General features: G+C 47.5%; 1 protein-coding gene across 1 annotated transcript in view; it reads left to right on the top strand.

Annotated features, from left to right (window-relative positions):
- The first annotated feature begins 207 nt into the window (after positions 1 to 207).
- Positions 208 to 14,491, top strand: part of TF (transferrin) — a 29,329-nt gene continuing 15,045 nt past the window's right edge. Inside the window, exons 1-9 of the mRNA XM_087430556.1 lie at positions 208 to 275; positions 2,502 to 2,665; positions 8,118 to 8,229; positions 9,019 to 9,195; positions 9,948 to 10,095; positions 10,873 to 10,928; positions 11,456 to 11,634; positions 12,411 to 12,588; positions 14,036 to 14,190. Of these exons, the coding sequence (XP_087286682.1) occupies positions 233 to 275; positions 2,502 to 2,665; positions 8,118 to 8,229; positions 9,019 to 9,195; positions 9,948 to 10,095; positions 10,873 to 10,928; positions 11,456 to 11,634; positions 12,411 to 12,588; positions 14,036 to 14,190 (1,212 nt within the window). The 5' untranslated portion in view covers positions 208 to 232. The remainder of the gene's footprint in view (positions 276 to 2,501; positions 2,666 to 8,117; positions 8,230 to 9,018; positions 9,196 to 9,947; positions 10,096 to 10,872; positions 10,929 to 11,455; positions 11,635 to 12,410; positions 12,589 to 14,035; positions 14,191 to 14,491) is intronic.

The following is a 14,491-nucleotide window of genomic DNA, read 5'->3' as shown; positions in this document are numbered from 1 at the left end:
CTGGATTCCACCCACGGATCTGTCCCAGAGCTCAGGGAATGAGGTGATCAGCCTGGGCGAGGAATGAAGGGGGAGGGATGAGGGGCGATTGGGCAAGCGGGCTGCGCAAACACAGGAGGTCAAAGGTTGTGCTCTGCCCGCTGGGCCGGGGATAAATGGGCACGGGGCTTGGGGAGGCAGCACAGAAGCCGATCGGTCTGTGCTCGCCGCTCCGCGCCTCAGACCAGGGAGGATGAGGCTCGCCGTCCGCGCCCTGCTGGCCTGCGCGGTCCTGGGTGAGTGCCGGCGCGGGGAAGGCCTGCAGAGTCGCCGGCCCGGGCGCCCCTTGCACCCCTGACCCCGCCACACCGCCCTCTGGGCTGCGCACTCGGGCTGGAAGCGGGGGCGCCTTTCCTTCGCTCCTCCCGCAGTCCCGCAGCTGCTTCAGTACCGCCTCAGGGGCAGCTCTGCGCCTGCGCGCACCTGCTGGGCCGGCTTGTGCCTCTGCCGCCTTTTCATGCTCTCCTGGCCTCCTCCTCCTTCTCCGGTAAATCTTGTAGTAGTGGAATACAATAAAATAGAGAACTTTCATCATGGTTTATCAAATCCCTTCGCTGTGGCCTCCTAGGCAAGTCCAAACTGCTTAGCGTAGCATTCAAGGCATCCCGGGATCTGACTCCGCCCTCTCCTTGGCAGTCTGATGTCCCATGGGTGCCCTTGGCGCTGATGATGTCCTGCTAATGAGGCAGGGCCTCCAGGGGTTCGGGCGTGGGATTGGAAGCCAGACTTCTTGGGTCCTCGCCAATGAGAAGGGTGGTACAGCCCGGGCCTGGGAGGGTCAGGTGAGGGTAAATGAAACGGTGGATCCAGGCACCAGTGGGGTTTGCTGCACGCATGCCTGCTGTGGGGCCTGCCGCTGCATGGCCTCTCCCACTCGCATCACCTCCTGAGATTGCTGGGCCCCCCTTTTCCTCTAACGTTTGCCTGCCACTCATGGTGCATTTGTCACACCTTTGGAGACTTCCATGTTTAGTTATTTGTCTCTTCTGAAAAAGTTTACCCTTAAGAGTCGGCCCCAGGGGCCGGCCTAGTGGTGCCAGCGGTTAAGTGCCTGCACTCTGCTGCTCGGCCCGGGGTTCGCCGGTTTGAATCCCGGGTGCAAACTGACGCACCACGTGTCGAGCCATGCTGTGGCGGTGTCCCATATCAAGTAGAGGAAGATGGGCATGGATGTTAGCCCAGGGCCAATCTTCCTCAGCAAAAAAACGAGGAGGATTGGCAGATGTTAGCTCAGGGCTGATCTTCCTCACAAAAAAAAAAAAAACAGCCGGCCCCACATTACTTGCCTGAGTCCCCCTCCACCACAGAGCACCTCCTAGGGCTGTGTGTGGCTGAGGACAAATTCCTGCCCGAGGACAAATTCCTGCCCATGGGACCTCAGGAGGAATGGTCTGGGGAGGGTCTGGAGGAGCGGTTTGGGGGAGGGGTCTGTCACTGTCTTTTCATGCCTCCTGTGATTTTCCATGGGAAGAGGTGGGACAAAGGGTGGTTGGGGCAGTAAGTTCCCTGGGCCCCTCCTTATGCATCCTGGAGAACTGTTGCCCTCTGTTCTCCTGCTTTGTGCTTTGGATATTCATCAGCTTTCCTCAGTCAGCCCTGTGCTGTTGATCTTCAGAGGGTGGAGATGACAGAGGGCTTTGGGGACAGTGCCAATGCTCACATCATGGGGACAACATGTCTGCAACCATACAGGTTTTGATAGCTACAGACATGACTGGCTTTAGCTTTCTTCTAAAGCCAAGAAGACTGGGAACAATTGAGGAAGGGGTCAGCGAAAACAGAGAGAACCATTGAATATGTAGTTTCTAGCTATTCCTGGAACATAGGATGACAGATGAGTGTTGCAAGCAAATTCATTATCTCCTCAATCTATTTTCCCTATCTACCGGCCAAGCAGAGGGAAAATAACTGAGACTGTTGTCTTCTTTTTTTCCCTGGGCAGAGACCAAAGTCTGGAGACCTGGCTTTTAGGCCTGTCTTGGCCACCTACAGGCTGGGTGACCTTGGGTAAAGCAACACTCTCTGAGCACAGTTCCCTCATTTCTTCAAAATGGTCATTCATACTCTGCTGGCTTCCCAGAGTTGTGGGGTTGAGCCAATGCCGTGAAGTGGCAGAAAATGCCCTGTCACACTGATAAGGCTTATGTCGTATGGCAGTCCCATGATGATGAGTGAAGGAAGCACAGAAAACACAAAGGAGCAGATTGTGGTCTCCATTTGAGAGCTGGTGGTCCACCTGGCATCCCTCTGGCCAGCACAGGGTGGTCAGCAGAAAACTAGGAGACCATTAGGGTTCCCTTCTCTTGTCCCCAGCCTCAGAATGCAGTGGAACCTGTGCCTTGTGGTGTTCACGGACAGGAGTGGGAGGAAAACAGGACAGAGGGGACGTAGCCTTCAAGACTCTTCAGAGGGTGCTGCTGTCTCTCCCACTGGCACAGGGACCTCTGGCCTCTTTCCCATAGGGCTGTGTCTGGCTGACCAAACTGTGAGATGGTGCACCGTCTCAAATCACGAGGGCAGTAAGTGCAGCAGTTTCCGCGACAGTATGAAAAGTGTCCTTCCTGCTGGTCCTTCTGTCGTCTGTGTGAGGAGAAACTCTTACATTGAGTGCATCAAGGCCATTGCGGTAAGTCACTGCTGCCTAAGGGAGAGTGGAAGAAAACCCATACTTTCTCTCTTCTGATGTTTTGGAACAATTTACTCACAGGTAGGAGGCTGATGGGTGGGGCAGTCAGCCCTCAATGCTAATAAAACCACTTCAGAAATGGAAATTGCTGTGGTCATTTTAACAAGTCTTAAAGCAAAATCCAACATGCTCTGGAAGGGAACTATTTTGGGGTACTAAGTTCTCTGAACTCAGGGGAAAAAACAAGAATGTTTGCTATCAGAATTATCATGTAACATGGGTTTGGAAGTTCTTGATACATCATGGGAAGTAGACGAATGATGCTCCCAGGGAAGAGGAATATGGGACCATGATTGCAGGGGATGGCTGATCCCTCTGTTTTGTAGGTTTTCCAAAATACTCTTCACTCCTTCAACATTGTTCCTGCACATCTGAACATGTGTGAGACCCTGTGCTGTGCAATGGGGCTGCAGTGGTGAATTTAAACACACATGGTCCTTACTCTTGAGGAGCTTACAGTCTAGTAAGGAGAGAAGAAAAACAAGCAAACAAGTAAAAATGTAGTTTCAAATTGTGTGATGTACAATGAAGGCAAAGAGTAGAATGCTCTGACAGACTTTCAGAGGAAAGTTGCTTTGGTCTGGGTGTGACAGTCTCCCTCAGAAGGAAGCAATGAAGCTGAGACCCCAGGGATGAGCATGGGTAAGCCTGGCAAGAGCCATGGGTAGAATACACCAGGCAGTGAATAATGGCACGTGCAAAGGGCCTGAACAGCGGAGAGCTGGGCTTTTCTGAGTGGCTGTAGGGAAGCCAGGGTGACAGGAGCAGAGCAAGTAGGAGACTGCAAGGAGCGATGAGGTGGAAGAGGTAGACTCAGCCAGAGGGAACATGATTAACTCAAGGAATCAGTGATTTGGTATAAACAGCTGGTCTGTAGTGTGTGTGTGTGTGTGTGTGTGTGTGTGTGTGTGTGTGTGTGTGTGTGTGTGTTTTAAGTGGACCTCAGTTACTCTCACGGCTTAGTAACAACTCTTGAATTAGGACATACATTCAGCTTTGGTCCATGCATGCCCCTCTTTATTTTTGAATATGTTAATAATATGAAATAATACTATCCATGAACCCACCACAGGATCTCAAAGCTGCATCACTGCCAACAGCTTACTTCCAGGCCTACTGCACTGCAGCATTGGATTCTGTGGGAATGGCACCACTTGAGGGACTGTAACCCACTGGCTCTATTTACAACTACCTATGTGTTCCCCCACTCTGAGCAAACAGAATCCTAAAACTTTCTTGCCTTTTATTTTAGTTTTAAGACTTATAGGTATGTATGAATGATTGCACAGTTTTGCTTCTTAAAAAATTTTATAAACATGACATTACTATATGTTGTCTTCTCATACTTGCTTTTTCTTTCTCAGTGTTATGCTAAGACTCACCCATGCTGTTGAAGATAGCTATTGTTCCTTCATTTTCACAGTAGTCACATTTTCTACAATAGTCCATTATGTTAGTATACCACAATTTATTTTTTCTTCTCTGGTCATTAGGCATTTGGATTGTTTCCAATTTTTTGTTATTCTAGTCAGGGCTTGAGGAATATTCTTATACAAATCTCCTGAGACACAATATTAATAGTTTCTCCCAAATATATATGTAGGAGCAGACTTTCTGTGCCATGGGATATGTGAGCATTTGACTTTTGAGACCGTTGTATGTGACTTTTAAGCAAATCCAATGTGGTTATTTCATTTTCCACTCCGACCAGCAGTGTATGAGAGAATAACCATGTCATTCTTGGTGAATTTGGTATCTTATCCTTATGAAATAATCTCCATCTCTGGCGGTGCTTTTTGACTAAACTCTATTTTTCTGATATTAACATACTACGTTAGCTTTCTTTTGGTTAGTCTTCTCCTCCTATATCTTTTCCCATTCCTTTATTTTCAACTTTCTATGTGTTTATGCTTCAGGTGTGTCTTTTGAAAACTGTATATTGCTGGATTTTATTTATTAATGAAATCTGACAATCTCTTTTATTTTCTGTGGTAAATTTAGAGCATTAATAATTATTGTTGTTATTGATAAATTTGGACTTATTTCTGCCATATTACTTTTTGATTTCTCTTAGTCCTGCTTTCTCTCTAATTTCTGAATTTTCCTTTTCTGATTTTTAAAAATTGAATTTGTACGTGTGTGTCCATTTGCACTGTTTTCCCTTTGTTTCACTTTTTCCCCCTACTAGTAGTGAATTTAAACACTTTATACTTTAATGATTTCCCTTAAATTTTTACTACATACTTTTAGCTTACTAAAGTGCTACAGTAAAATAATCCTGACCCTGCTTCCCAAACAATAAAAAGACTCTGGAATACAGTGGCTCAGACTTCCCTCTTCCCTATTTAGATATTACTATTTAATATTTTATGTCTATATTTTTTAACCCCACAATATAAATACTTCATGTATTTGTAGACACTATATATAAATATATGTGTGTGCATGCGTTTGTATGTGCACGTCTGTGTGTATGTATGTATGACTGTGTACACACACCCAGAAATTCAGAAAGAGGGAGAGAGAGAGAATATTTGGATTTACCTACATTTTTGCCCTTTAATCTGTTCACCATTCCTTCTCATATTTCAGACCATTCTTCTGAGAGATGTTTCCTTCTTGAAATATGTCCTTTTTGTGATCCTTTAGAGTCAGTCTCTTGCTGTTAAACTCTCTCAGTTGCTTTCTTGTTTGTTTTCTCTGAAACTGCTTTAATCTCCTCCTTATTCTTGAATGGTAATTTTGCTGAATGTATAATATCAGTATGACATTTTTGCACTGTTTTAAGATATTGTTCCACTGTCTCCTGACTTCCATTGTAGTCTTGAGAAGTCTGGTGTTATCTTGTCGTTCCTTCAATCATCTTCTCTCTGGACAATTTTGAGATTTCATTTCCTTGATCTATGATGTTCCACAGATTCATTATAACATTTGCAGTTGTGGAAATCTTGGTACTTATCCTGCTTAGGGTATATTGGATCTGTGGAAGCATGTTTTTCATCAGTTCTGGAAAATTTGCAGCCATTATCTCTTGAAATACTGCCTTTTCTTCAGTCTCTCCATTTTTGTTTTTTAATTCTAGAATTCCAAGAAGACACACGTTAGGCCCTCTTTAAACTAGCCTCCATATCTTTTAATCCTTCTTTCATCATTTCCATCATCCGCACATCTTTTTGGCAGCATCCAGGATAAATTCTTCAGATATAGCTTCCAGTTCACTAATTCTCACTTTAAACAAGTCTAATAATTTATTGCCCATTCATTCGTTTTTTTTATTTCAACAGTTATATTTTTTGTTTCTAGAAGCATGTTTAAACAATTTTTCTTTTTATTCCTGACAATTTCCTTTTCTATGCTTATCTGTGTGATTGTAGCCTTCACTTTGCACATAGAACTAAATACCTCATAGGTAGCTCTTCTCCATTGCATCTGACAGTTCCAACCTCCACAGCGCTTGAGGGCCCATGTCTGTTTCTCTTGTTGATGCCCACACATTGTGGCTCACCTTCTGCTGAGTTTGGTTATCTGCACCTGGGAGGTGATGCTTGATTTTCTTCTCCTGCTGGTTCAGGTTTCTCTCAGAATCCCTGCTGCTCTAGTGGGCCCCATGAGTTAGGCCTTGGCTCCTTGGTTCCTGAACCCCTGAGACTCCAGTGATTCCTGTCCAGGATCCTGGTGTCTTGGCCAAGAAAGCCCCCACCTCACTGCTCTGAGAAAAGCTCTTGTTCATTTGCTTATTTATTTCTGTTCTGTGGTGTGTGGGGTGCGTGGGGAGAGTCTCTGGAGGTTACACCCACCTTTTGTGATACCAAGAAAGCCACAAAGATTGTTTCATATCTAGTGTGTAGTTGTGGAACAGAAAGGTCCTTCACCAATGTGAATGTATTTAATGGCACTAAAATGTACACTTAAAAATGGTTAAATGGTAAATTTTATCTTATGTATTTTGTTACAATAAAACAACAACAAAAACAACCCCAACATTTAAAAGAAAAGTTTCAGCTAGACAAACATATACTTTGGCTTTCATTAATATTTTATTTCATTTAGAAATACTATTGTCTTTTTTTTCTTCTTTTTTTAAATTTATTTTTTTATTGAGGTAACATTGGTTTATAACATTTTATAAATTTCAGGTGTACATCAGGAAATACTATTGTCTTATTACTTATCTGTAACATGACACAGATTATGGAGCTATATTTCCTGCTTTGTAATTTAATCAATAAGAACTATTCATAGAGTACTGGCAAGGGCTTCTAGAAAAAAATCATTTCAATTAAAGATATTTGAAGCAAGAAAAAATGCAATAAAAATGTTATTAAGTGTCTATACAAGAGACAGTGCTTCTCACTTTAAGAGAAAATAAATTCTAGACCTAGTGGGAAGCCACCTATAATATTTCAAGGAACTATTGGTTTAAAGATGAGAGTTAGTAGAAGCAGAAATTTAAAAAAAAAAAAAAGCAGCAAGTAACAGTGTAATGGAAGAAATAAACCCAGACTACCTAGATTCAAATCCCAGCTCCATGACTTACCAGCTATGTGGCCTGGGGAAGTGACAAACTTTCTGTGCCTCTGTTTTTAAATCTGTAAAATGGAGCTGAGTTGGACAGTGGTGACCTGTGATGTGTCTGAATAGTCCATTAAATGAACAGTGAGCCATAATAGAAGTAATAATCACCATTCAACCCTTAGTTCATAGTATAAACAAGAAGTTAAACCCAGAGAAAGTATCAAATCCTTGATCAAAAGACTCTTGCAGTTGTCGGGACCCAGGACAGGAAGGAAAAGAACTGAGTACTGAATCAGAGTGGAGACAAGTGTCTTCAAGGCTCCCTTCCCCCATAAGGAGGGCTTCACAGAGCGCCTTAGGAAGACCTCAGCAGAAGGCCCAAGATAAAGAGGTCACCAAATGAAAGCAATTGGGCTCACAATGTAAATACGTGTAAGAGCACGGCCAGGCAGGCAGCCCTGAATCCTTGCCTACAACCCCCTTCAGAGCCTGTAGTGCACAGGCTGTGCACCCCATCTGTTGTGGGGAGGGCAGCTTTCCCCCATGAGGCCTGCCAGGTAAAGCTTCTGTAATTCAGGTCGATCTTGAAAGATCACACATAGGTTTCTGGGCCAAGAGCCAGATTCCTCACTGGGAAAAGAGAAAAATAATCCATTCCTTCCTCTGTGTGAGAGGAATAAGAATATGGTGGCCAAATTCCCTCACCAGAGAGGTGGAGTCAATTGAAGCCCATGGTGTGGTGCACGGTTTGGCCAAGTTGAGGGTTCTTCTGGCCACAGATCCAAAAAGTTCCACCAGTCACCCCCACCTGCCCTGGTTTAGGTGGGCCTTCCTCGGAAGTGAGGGCTTCATCGGGGTCTGATCTGTTCCCTTTCAGGATAATGAAGCGGATGCTGTGACATTGGATGCAGGTTTGGTGTTTGAGGCAGGCCTGGCCCCTTATAACCTGAAGCCTGTAGTGGCAGAGTACCATAAGTCAGAAGACGGTGGTAAGTTCTCCCTGGGGATTCAGAAGGGAGTTTGTGGCCCTTGTTCTCTTTTGGTAGACACTGAGTCTTGTCTTGTTCAGGCAGGTAATGGAGATTAGATACTGAGGAGCATTCCCCATTAGGGAGAGAGTGCGGAACGAGGGGCCCTGTTATTCCCCACAGGTGCAACTCAAGGTCTCTGGGTATTGGGGCTAGTTGAGGACTGGTGCTCCTGACACTGACCTCCTAAGCCAGGAAATGTGCTCCCTGGAGAAACAGTGCAGATGGTGTGCACCCTGACCTGAACCATTGGGCTTTAGAGCTGTACAGAGGAGTCCTCCAAAAGGTAGATGCCACACACAGGGGGAGAGACCACACGGAAGCACACATTCAGAGCCCCGACAGCCCTGTGTCTCTTCTGAGAGCAACTTGACTGTCCCTGGGCCTGTGTCAGGGCACAGGAAATACTGAGAGAGAGTCAGGAATGTGGCCTCTATGCCACAACCCTAGTTTCCTGGTGGGCTTGGGTTGGGAGATGGAGGCAGACACTCTGCAAGGCCAGAATAGGCAAGAACATTTGGGGCACATGTGCATGTGGCTTTCTTGCCCCTGAGTTTGCCTGGAGGCTTATTGTAAATGTTACTCTCTGGTCCTTTCTTTCCCCTGCAAGCCTAGGAAGGTTTTTCAGGTCCTCCCTCTTTACGACCCAACCCAACATAAGTGTGGCCTGTGAGTTACCCTTCCCTACTCAGGCGCCCAGCAGTGATGAGCAATGTTTCCCTGAAGCCCAGATTGAGGGTCTTTCTGCAGATAAACAAACCCGCTATTATGCTGTGGCTGTGGTGAAGAAGACGAGTAACTTCCAGCTGAACCAGCTCCAAGGCAAGAAGTCCTGCCACACGGGCCTTGGCAGGTCTGCTGGGTGGAACATCCCCATTGGCTTACTTTATTGGCAGTTGCCTGAGCCACGTGACTCTGTTCCGAAAGGTAAGCAGGCAGGAGGGTGAGTGCCCTCAGGCAGGGATCTCTTCTTCAGATGCCCTCACAGGCCTCACTGGGGTCACTCAGACACAATCAGGGGGTCATGTATGATGACTTTGGGGGTGGAGTGGGGAGGTAAACCAGCTTTAAACGGGTAGCTCTGCTGCACCAGCAGCCTTGGGGAGTGTCAACTGAATCTTTTCATCTCTGAGCTTCCAACACCCCACCAGAGGCTGTCCTGAGCAGTGCAGGGAAGGGCACGAGGCTCAACAGAGGGCTTCAGTCAGGGCTAAGGCTGCTGGGCCCTACTGTCCACTTCCCTGGGGTGCTTTCCTGTCTGTGATCAAGTGTGTCTCATTCTCTTGGAGGCTTCTCTAGTGTACATCTGCTGGCCATGAGCTTGGCCTGCACCTCTCCATGTGGGTCTCCCATCTCCTGAGCATGGCTCTCAGAGACCTCTCTTTGAGCTGTTCCAGTCTGACAGGCAGGGAAGGGGGCTGACAGCAACCTGAGACAGGTCTTGGTTGGTGGCAGGCACAGGCCTTGTTCTCACGGAGGAAGGTGGGAAGACAAGGGTTAACTCTCCCTTTTCGGAAACCCTTGATCTTGAAGAGTGGACACTCAGAGGGGCAATCTGGGACTGGGTGTGCTGGTTTTGTTTTGGTCACTCTCTGTTCCCGAATGAACCTGAGCTGGAGCTGTAATTTCCTCTGGCCAGTCTGCTCATACCCTGTGCTCCATGTCTCTGTGTTGAGCAGCGGTGGCCAATTTCTTCGCGGGCAGCTGCGTCCCCTGTGCGGATCGGACAGCCTTCCCCAACCTGTGTCAACTGTGTGCGGGTAAAGGGACGGACAAATGTGCCTGCTCCAACCACGAACCATACTTTGGATACTCGGGCGCGTTCAAGTAAGTGAGACCAACTGCTGCCCCATGGTGGCCAAATATCCAATGTCCTCAGGTTGGGAGACCCTCCCTGGCCCACAGCAGAGCCCAGCCTGCAACAAGGGCATCCAGGAAGCCTAATCCCCTCACAGTGACTCAGTGATATGGGTGGGATTTCCCAGGACAGGCCAGCGCATGCTCCCTTCATGTGACATTGACAAGGAAGCCCCTCCCTGGGAACACTTTCTGTCTCCCCACAGCCCTCCAACCTGGCCAGTGTGTCCTCTCAGTGGAGTAGGCAGAGCCTGAGGGGACAGGAATGTCCCTAGTGTCTGGGCCATTCTTTAGTGACTGACCCTCAGCTTTCTATTGCAGCAGTGTCATAACCATGCACTGGCCTCTCTCTTACCTCCCCTCACTGCCCCTTGCAGACAGCTCATGCAGCTGATTTCTTGCTCCCTCTTTTCCCTTTGTTATATCCTCAAGTTTCACAGCCAGCCAAGGGCACCTTTCCTCCCTCAGGAGACACTATTCCTTTATTCTCCGTTTCAGAAGTTTGAAAACTCTTTTCTGTATTAAAATGTCTTCAGTGCTTTTTTGCTGCTTTGAGGCACATGGTGAGGGACCTCCAGCTCCTGTGGGCTCATCCCCCTCATCTTGGTGGTGCCCTGGATATCAGCACCCCACGGTGCTTCCTCAGCTGTGGGTCCGAAGGCTGGACGGGGTGTGTGATCAGACCCTCAAGCCTGAGGAGAAGGGCCTGCCCTGCAAGAACCCTCCTAATGTGTTTCTTTCCCACAGGTGTCTGATGGAAGATGCTGGGGAGGTGGCCTTTGTCAAGCACTCGACGGTATTTGGTGAGTGATGGAAGAATTTGCAGATCCCCTCCAAGCAATGGGCCTTCTTTTTTTCCTGCCCCCCTTTTCATGCTCAGTAGTCAGACATGAGCATAGTGTGTTCCTCCTTTATCATTGCTTGGGTTTTTACCTGTGCAGAGCTGTGAGCCTGTGGGGTCCCCATCTGGACTCCTGGGCCTCTTTCCATCATTCAACCTCCTGGACACAGGGACCCTTCCTCCTGGTCAGTGTTGCCACAGCAGAGGATTGGGGGCAAGTCTGGCCAACCCTGGCCTGAAGTCTGCCTGCTGAGATGAGACCTACTGTGGGGTGTGGGGCAGTCACCCCTGCACTGGGCATCAGAAGTTTCTCTGCCTGTAACTGGCTCTGTGATCTTGAGCAAGTCAGTTTCCTTATGTTCTCAATGATTGCTCCAGGCCTCTCAGCTCACACATTTTATGATACAATGGGATTGCAAGGGAAGGGGAGGGGGCACCACACCTCATGGTTCTGCCTGCAGTCAGCTCATGTGGGCTTTCCTCCCCCAGAGAACCTGCCACAAAAGGCTGACAGGGACCAGTATCAGCTGCTCTGCAGGGACAACACCCGGAAGTCGGTGGATGAATACAAGGACTGCTACCTGGCCGGCATCCCTTCCCATGCCGTTGTGGCCCGAAGCGTGGATGGCAAGGAGGACTTGATCTGGGAGCTTCTCAACCAGGCCCAGGTACCAAGTCCACTGTCCTCCTTCCTGCTTGGATTTGGGACATTTTCCTTTATTCTCTTCTTGCTACTGTAGAAGTCCTTCTGTTTTCAGGAGACAGTGGGAACCAAGCCACACATCATCCTCTTGTCTAAAAGTGCCCAGCAGGGATTCCTTCAGAGTCGCAACGATCCTAGTCCTGCATTATCATCTGCCAGACCCTTACATTCTGGACTAGTGACATGAAGATGCTCCTTATTGTTCTATTCCATTTCTTTCCATATAAACCAGGCTTTCTAGGCCAAGGGCAAACACCCCCTCCCCCATGAGGCCTTCCATGACCTCCCCAGAAGGAAATGATGTCTCTCCTGATGTCCCTCAGCCTGACTGCTAGGGAGCTGCACGCATAGCCGGCTTTACTTCCCTAGAGCAGCGGGATGCCAGAACTGAGCCAACTTTCTCTTGTCCAGCCCTCTCATCTGTTCATCAAGAGTTTAAGTGGTAATCACTCAGTGTCAACCTCTGAAGGAGATGCATTTCTTGCTCTCAGTGAGCTGTCAACCCAGCCAGGGAGACAGGCACAGAAACACGTTCAGGGAAATAGAGTGCGGTGTGGCTCCAAGAGGGCTGTGAGTGGAGAAGGTGCTGGCTGGAAAGAGCAGGCCTGACTGCCCTCTCTCCTAGCATTTGAAAATTCCATGGTGTTAATTTAGTTTTTGGGGGATATTGTTTTTCTTCATTCCATTTTGCAGACTCCTTTGTCGCTGTAGCCATTCACTATTGTGTTTTACTATAAACAGGAACATTTCGGCAAAGAAACATCTGGAGACTTCCAGCTTTTCAGTTCCCCTCATGGGAAGGACCTGCTGTTTAAGGACTCTGCTCACGGGTTTTTAAAGATTCCCCCTAAGATGGACACCTGGCTGTACCTGGGATATGAGTATGTCACTGCTATTCGGAATCTAAGGGAAGAGATACGTAAGTACTCAAGAAGGATCATGTGACCCTAGGAACTTGGAAACCTGGTGAGGGTGGGGACCAGCAATAGACTCTTTCCAGGTACTGAACACCTGCCCTGACGTTCCTTTATCTGCCCTGCCTCTGCCACCCAGTATTAGAGGGATGATAAATGGCGTTAGTCATCATGAGATGGGCCTGGACATCACCAAAGGGCATCAAAGGAAATTCATGCTTAAAATGACTTGGATTGTGGGCCGGCCCCGTGGCTTAGCGGTTAAGTGCGTGCGCTCTGATGCTGGCGGCCCGGGTTCGGATCCCGGGCGTGCACAGACCCAGCGCTTCTCCCGCCATGCTGAGGCCAAGTCCCACATACAGCAACTAGAAGGATGTGCAACTATGACATACAACTATCTACTGGGGCTTTGGGGGAAAAAAATAAATAAATAAAAATTAAAAAAAAAAAAAATGACTTGGATTGATATCAGCATTATTTCTCTTGCATAAATCAGGGCTGCCCTGCCCACTTTGTGAAGCCAATTAGCCTGGCACAAAGTAAGTCAAATAGAATGAAACTACTACAAACTTGTACATCTGCAGCCAGTACTGTGGGCAACATGTGCCATAGTGAAGCTAGAGCTCTACACAGGTCAGTCCTGCTCATGAATTTCATTGGGGGTGTATCTGATCATTCATTCATTCAGCAGACATTTATTGACCATCTAGCTATAAACTGTGCTAGGTGCTGGGCATACACACATATATTAGATTCTGCTGTCATGGAACTTTCTCACCAGTGGAGAAGATAAGTGTCCAATGAATAGTCACTCGATTGAAAGATCAATTAAAAATGAGAGATGTACTCAGAAGAAGGAAAAAAAAACAGAACAAAATATCATGGTCCTAGGAAACCATGTAAACAAAGGAAAACAGGTCCTGGAGTTGAGGGAAGGCTTCCCTGGGGAAGTGACTCTCGAGCTGAGTCTGTAAGTTGAGCAGTGTCCATTTATTCAGCAGACATTATTGCGCTGACCATGAGCCAGGCACTGCCCTGAATAATGAGGGTGCCATGGAGAACAAGACAGGTGTGGCCCTTGCACTGGCCAGGCTTATGTTCTCCTGCAGGGAACAGACAATAAACAATGAACAAATAAAGAACAACAGCTCAGGTGCTTAAGTGCTATTTCAAAAAGAAGAGGAAAAAACTAACCTGAAGTGATGGAGTGCCCAGGGGTTGGGAAGGAGGGTTGGCTTCTCAGAAGAAATAATTTTAAGCTAAATCTAAATGATAAAAAGTCAAGCAAGAGATTGTTATTATCTTTGCTTTCTAAGAGATTAATTCCTTGAATGAGACCTGTGGGTGTGTTGCTGACAAATTCCAGCATTTGCCTGAAGACAGTAACATTCATAACCGGCAGGCAACTTCCAGGACCTCTTCTTATCTCTGGTTCTTTTTCTTATGCCCTAGGCCCAGCCATCCCAAAGGATGAATGCAAGAAGGTGAAGTGGTGTGCAATAGGCCACCATGAGAGGGGCAAGTGCGATGAGTGGAGTGTAAACAGTGAGGGGAACATAGAGTGTGAATCAGCAGAGAACACCGAAGACTGCATTGCGAAGATCGTGGTACGTCACTTCTGCCTCCGTAGGGCAGCGTCCCTGCCACTGCCGCCTGCCTGTCCTGAGGGCTGAATGAGCGTTCCTGGGAATGATGCGAAAACCAGGGTTCCCAGGCGGCTTGCCCTCACTGTGGGAGCCCAGCCCCATAAGAGTTTCAGTACTTTTGAGTGGGTGGATCCGAAAGGGCTCCTCAGGGCTCCGTTTCCTCCTCATGTTACCACATCGTGGAGGGCAATCTGAGCAGTGTCTGCTTAGGGGAGGCGGGACTGCGGGGTGGGCGTGCCCGAGACCCACAGTGTGCCGTGAG

The sequence above is a fragment of the Ceratotherium simum genome, chromosome 5 (genome assembly GCF_057802395.1).
Source record: "Ceratotherium simum simum isolate JZ-2026a chromosome 5, ASM5780239v1, whole genome shotgun sequence".
NCBI classification, from domain to species: Eukaryota; Metazoa; Chordata; class Mammalia; order Perissodactyla; family Rhinocerotidae; genus Ceratotherium; species Ceratotherium simum.
This window is presented reverse-complemented; position numbering and strand designations above follow the sequence as displayed.